This window comes from Vanellus vanellus (assembly GCF_965231255.1).
Source record: "Vanellus vanellus genome assembly, chromosome: 3".
NCBI lineage: Eukaryota > Metazoa > Chordata > Aves > Charadriiformes > Charadriidae > Vanellus > Vanellus vanellus.
This window is the reverse complement of record NC_138907.1, coordinates 128,977,378-128,983,377: the sequence shown is the minus strand read 5'-3', so window position 1 is coordinate 128,983,377 and position 6,000 is coordinate 128,977,378. Positions and strand designations below refer to the sequence as shown.

Sequence of the window (6,000 nt, the reverse complement as noted above, 5' to 3'; positions counted from 1 at the left end):
CCCTCAGCCTCCTCTCCTCCAGGCTGAACACCCCCAGGGCCCTCAGCCGCCCCTCACCAGACGTGTGCTCCAGACCCTTCCCCTGAGGAGGACCTTCTTCTGAACCAAACACCTCCTCCCGGCCCGCAGGGGGGGTGAGCGGGTCCAGCACCCCCCCGGGATGGCGGCTGCGAGCCTGGCCTCCCCGAGACCACCCCTACGGCACCTCCTCAGGCCTTTATCTCCCCCCCAAAATGTCACTTTTTTACACCCAGCGGCAATGCCGCCCGCCCGCTCCCCTCAGCGCCCGCCGCCCTCCCGCCCTCCAGGGGGCGCTCTCTCGCAGCCGCCCCTCCCCACACACACCCCGCGCGGCGGGCGGGGCGCCGTGACGTCAGGGCCACGCCGGGTGGGCCGATGCGGCGGCGGGAGGCGGGTTACGGCGGCCGGCGGGGGCCTGGGCGGGCGCGGAGCGGCGGCACCGGCACCACCGACACCGGGTCGCCATGGAGTACGTGACCGCCGAGCAGCTGGCCGGCTTCAGCAAGTACAAGGTGCCGGCGGGGCGCGGGGTTTTCGGGGGGGGGGGCCGGCCTTAAGGCCCGGAGATGGGGGCCGGGGGGGCGCCTCGGGGCCTGACGCCGTGAGGGAGTGTCGGGGGGCGCCGTGTGGAAGGGAAATACGCGGGGACGCGGCCGCAGTGGGGCCGGGGGAGTGGGGGGTGCCGTGGGTCCTGGCTTCGGGGAGGGGGGGGGGGTGTGGGGCCCGGGGCCGTGGTGGGCCTGGAGGCAGGGGCTGCCGTGGGTCCTTACCCCGTGGAGGGGTGGCCGTGGAGCCCGGTGTCATGGGGTGGGGGGCAGCCGCAGCGGGGACCGGGGACCGGGGCTGGGGGGGGCTTGCCGTGGGTCCTGGCTCCGTGGAGGCGGGGGGCGTACGGCCCGGGGTCTGCAGGCAGGGGCTGCCGTGGGTCCTGGCCCCGTGGAGGGGAGCCGTGGGGCGGGGGGCAGCCACAGTGGGGCCCGCTGCCGTGGAGGGGGGTGCTGTGCAGTGGAAGGGTGGTTGTATGAAGTGTGTGATCCCCCCTCCCCCCCGGTGCCCAGCCGTGGGGCGCGGTGGGAGCTCGGCTCCGTGCAGGGAAAGGGGGTTCCCCCCCCATGTCTTGTTCCCCGGGTGGGCTGTGCAGTGGGGACCAGTGCAATGTAATAAAATGCTTCTTCTCCTCTCCCCTTTCCCTCCCGCCAGCTGTTTCATGGGTGGGTGTGGGGAAACATGTGAGACGTGGGACCCCCCCTGTGTGCCCCACAGCAAGTCAAGGGGTGTCTGCCTGCAAACCGCCCCCCCCCAGCCTGTTTCCCAGCAGGGACGAGGATGCCATGTGCAAAGCTGTGGGGTACAACATCCAGTGCAATACGGTGTGAGCATGTCTGTGTGCCAGGTGGTCACCCCCAGGCTGTTTGTCCCCCCCAGTGTGCTGTGCAGTGCGGTCCAGTGTGGGGACAGCAGGGTGTAGGTGGTGGCAGTGTGATTGCACACCAACTGTGCACCCCCAGCCATGCTCCTGAGTTGGGGACACACCTTAGAATCATTGAATAGTTTGGGTGGGAAGGAACCTTCAAAGGCCACCTAGTCCAACCGCCTGCCATGAGCAGGGACATCTTCAACCAGACCAGGTTGCTCCAAGCCCCGTCCAACCCGGCCTTGAATGTTTCCAGGGATGGGGCAGCCACAGCTTCTTGGGGCAACCTGCGCCAGGGGCTCACCACCCCCACAGTTAAGAATTTCTTCCTACTATCTCATCTAAATGTCCCCTCTTCCAGTGTCAAACCATTACCCCTGGTCCCACGGCTCCCCTCCCTGACCCAGAGTCCCTCCCCAGCTCTCCTGGAGCCCCTTTAGGCACTGGAAGGGGCTCAGAGGTCTGCGCAGAACCTTCTCTTCTCCAGGCTGACCCCCCCACCTCTCCCAGCCTGTCCTCCCAGCAGAGGGGCTCCAGCCCTCCCAGCATCTCCGGGGCCCCCTCTGGCCCCCCTCCACCAGCTCCATGTCTCTCCTGTGCTGAGGCCCCCGAGCTGGAGGCAGCACTGTGGGGGGTCTCCCCAGAGCAGAGCAGAGCGCAGCAGAGGGGCACAACCCCCCCTGGCCCTGCTGGCCACGCTGCTGGGGATGCAGCCCGGGATGCCGGGGGCTCGCTGGGCTGCCAGTGCACGCTGCTGGCTCCTGGCCAGTTTTCCCCCCCAGCACGCCCGAGCCCCTCTCGGCAGGGCTGCTCTCCATCCCTCCTCCCCAGCCTGTGCTGGGACCGGGGGCTGCCCCCCCCCCCGGGTGCAGGATGCTGCACTTGGCCTTGTTGGTCCTCAGGGGTTCACATGGGGCCACTTCTCCAGCCTGCCCAGGTCCCTCTGGATGGCATCCTGTCCCTCCTTCTCTTCCTACAGTACAGTGCAGTACCACATTGCTGAGTGGGGTGTGATCACATTGGAGATGTGTGCTGTCCCTGGGAGTGGGGGGCATTACTGGGCGCTGTGTGGGTTTGATTGCAAGCGGCGCTGTGGCAGCTTGCCTGTCCCCACACCCCTTCCTGGGCTGGCAGCGATGTGGTCAAGAAAGGCGTCTGCGGCATGTCACCCCACGCAGCGAGGACGGTCCCTTGCCCAGTTGTGCCGTGGCCTCCCCTGCTGTGAAAGGGCTGCAGAGGAGGGGGCTCTGGGTTCGTGCATGTCTGTTGCAGTGGGAGCAGGGCCAGCCCAGGGGCTCCCCCCACCTTTAGGTCAGGACCACATTGCGCTGCCCTGTGGTTGTTCTCTGCACAGTCAGACCCACCGAAGCGTGCCAGACATCGTCCCCATCTCCTTGTGCGAGTGTGCCAGTCTCTGTCTTGTTGAAAGAACTGGAAACCTTCTAAGGAAGCTGCTGTAAGTGCAAACAAGCTCTGCTCTGGCAGTTTGAATTCCGAGGGGCTGATTTTGGGCCAAATTATGTGGCATCCTTAACATAAGGTAACACTGGATTGCGTGTTTACGTGGAGGGGTGGGTGTTTACCACATTTTTTCTTCTCCCACACCAGCAGTGAAGCTAAAATGATTCACCTCACCTTCTCCTTTGCTTTGGTCATGTTCTTAGGATCCATCACATTGCGCACATTGCAGTCATCCTTCCATGGTGGTTCATGGACTGTCATTTAAGCGTGCAGGACAGTTAGGACAAGTCTGATGCGTTCCAGGAGTGAAGCAGGTGACGTGCTGTCTTGCTTAGCTGGGTGAGGCTGGCTGTGTGGGTCTGATCTCCTCCTGGAGCTGTCTGTGAGGGCAGGAGTGCTCTGGGCTTGCTCTCGCTCTCCTTTTGCACACTTGGAGCTGATGAGGTAGAGATAAATAGACTTGGTAGAGCGGGTTTGACCAATGTGACGGGTTGCATGAGGTTCCCCGTGGAAGAGGGATTGTATGGGGATTCAGCAGTAAACTTTAGGTGTGTTTAGAAAGGCAGCGAAAGAGGTGGTTTTGTGTGGGTGCTGGATAAAGGTAAACAAAACACACTCAGCTTTGAGCCAGGCCTCCCAAAGTGACTAATTCTGCTCCTGTGAAGATAATCCTTTTGTTTAAAGAGGGAGACTGTGGTGTCTTTGATCTCTTTCCAGTAGTGCTTGGGGGGATTTGTGGTGTTGCTGCCTTTCCTCCCAGTACCTGCGTGGTGAGAAGGGGGATCTTCACCCTCTTACAGATGGTGCTGGCAGTTGAACTTGGGAGTGTCCAGACAACTTCAGCGACCTTCTTGTTTGTGTAACAGGCACCAAAGACCAGCTCCCAGGTCATGGTCTCTCCAGAGATGCCCCTGATGGAAATGGCGTCGCAGTTAAATCTATGAACAGGACCCTGAGTGCAGACCAGGGCGAGGAGGAGAGTCCCGTCTTGCACATAAAGCATGTGTGGGCAGCATCGGTCGCTTACGGTCACCAGGAACAATGGTGTTGTGTTTACTGGCCTTCGTTTCGGATGGCGTAGGGCTGAAATGTGCGAGCAGGTCTCTGGAGGTATCAATCCCAGCCTGCCACAGCTGAACCAACAGGCAGAGGCCAATAAAGCTGTGTATGCCCCGAGGGCAGGAGTGCGGTCTTACTGGCAGAAGTAGCTTTGCTGGAGAGATTGTGGTTTTACTGAGTCAATCGGGACTTTGATAAGAGTGGGTGGTTCACACTTGGCACTCAAAGAGCATCATTCTGCCCTATGCTGACCCTCGTCTCCGCATGCTCATCGGCAGCGTGAGCACCCGTGGGTGAAACCGCTTTTCTGGAGCTTGCAATAAACTGTGTTAAGAAGAGCAATCAGTGCTGACACACCAGGCTGCCATGGGGGTAATGAAACCCCAGGCGGTCTCTCTGCACTGTTCCCTTCCTATGTGTCTTGTTTGCTTGGGCAGCTTTTTTTTTTTTTTTGCTATTTTAACCTTGAGAAAGTGGCTGATCCAGGCACAAATTGCTGATACTGGGTCTCATATTCCAGCCTTGTTTTAGGCATTGAGGCTTGTCCTGCTCTCCCCTTCTCTTGAAGGTGTGACTCTAGATCCATCACCGCTCTGTGGATGAAAAGCTGGTTGACCTTCTGGGTACAACTAACTCTTCTTGCCCAGAAAACTTCTGCAACAGGATAAACTGTCATCCCAAATGGACAGGGCAAGGAAGGAGCAGTGTGGGATGTGTACGGATGGGAGTGCGAAGTATCAGAAGAGTAATTTAGCTGTTGCTGAACTGCTTTGTCTGCATCGTCCCCGAAGTGGGCCTGTGTTTCTAACCTTAGTGGAAGAGGTCAGTGTGTGGCAGCAGCGCAGCAGGTCACCTGAGAAGGTGGTTCACCTTGTGTAACTTGAATATCTACCCAAAGCCAGTGTAGCTGGAAAGCAGCTAGGACGAGTGACTGCTCTTAGGTGGGACCAGCCACAAAGGTGGTCAGAACCAAACCCTCTGCAGGAAAACTGCACTGGTTCCTACTGCAAAGGGCTCCGCAGCCTTTGACTCTGCCTGGCAGTAGCTCTCCAGCCTTCCCGCAGTAGATCTGGAGAAGTGCAAGCAGATTTGGGGAGATATGGAGGAGGCAACATGTGTCCAAGGGAAGGAGCCTGTCCCTGCTCTCAGAGAGGAGCTAGTGTCTCTGGAGCCGTTACAGCAGGAGCAGAAGAGCTTCATGCAAGATGGTCCACAGCTTTCTCCAGCCCTGGCTGGTTTACTCCTCCCGTTGCTGCCAGGAGCGCATATGGGAAGCGGCGAGTCAGGAGTCCAGATGGTTTTAGCTTTGCAGCGTGCACATTTCTGCTGGCTGGGGGAGAGGTAGGTGTACGCTCCTTCTGTCACAGGCTGGCTGGGTGCCACGGGTGGTAGGGGTGTTGAGGGAACCGTCCTTTAGCTGCTCTTGAAGGGACACTGAAGAGCTCCTCTGCCTGAGGAAGCTGTGCAGCAAAAAGTGCAGCATTATCGGAGAGTTTTTAAGTGTACATCAGTTCTGCAGTAGGAGACTGTGGGATTTGGGTGTAGTGTATGTACCCCTGGAGACAATTTCATTTAAGCTAACCTAAAATGGGAAGGAAGGGTTTCTCTGCGGGAACGAATAGTTAATGCGTTACAGCCCTGCCTGGCAGCAGCGTGCTGAGGCTTCCCCCGAGGAGATGCTGTCCGCGGCGGTCAGAGAGCCGGATGAATCCTAAGCATGTGTGCTCCAGCACTTCCTCCGCCTTGTCAGCCTAGTGCAGATGATCGGTGTTTCTGTCAGGGTGGAGGTCTTGATATCAAAAATAAAGCTCTTGTTTTGAGGCTGTAGAGCAGGATGCATGTGTCAACCTTCCGAAGAAAGGCAAACCAGACGCTCTGCTGTTGCCCAGTATTGAATGTCCTCTGCCAAAACCAGACGGTCAGTTAGTGTTAAGTATTGAATGTCGTCTGCCAAGAAAGATGCAGCCAGGCACTGCTGTTTCGGAGTGTAAACCTTGCAGCTGGATGCCAGAGGTCATGATCTGCTTCATAAAAACCTGTCTGCA

The 6,000-nt window shown here is 59.1% G+C and overlaps 1 protein-coding gene across 1 annotated transcript in view; it reads left to right on the top strand.

The window, feature by feature from the left end:
- Positions 1-485: 485 nt before the first annotated feature.
- Positions 486-6,000, top strand: part of SELENOI (selenoprotein I) — a gene marked incomplete at its 5' end in the record, with an annotated part of 34,696 nt that continues 29,181 nt past the window's right edge. The window contains one exon of the mRNA XM_082480955.1: positions 486-533. Coding sequence (XP_082337081.1) covers positions 486-533 — 48 coding nt within the window. The remainder of the gene's footprint in view (positions 534-6,000) is intronic.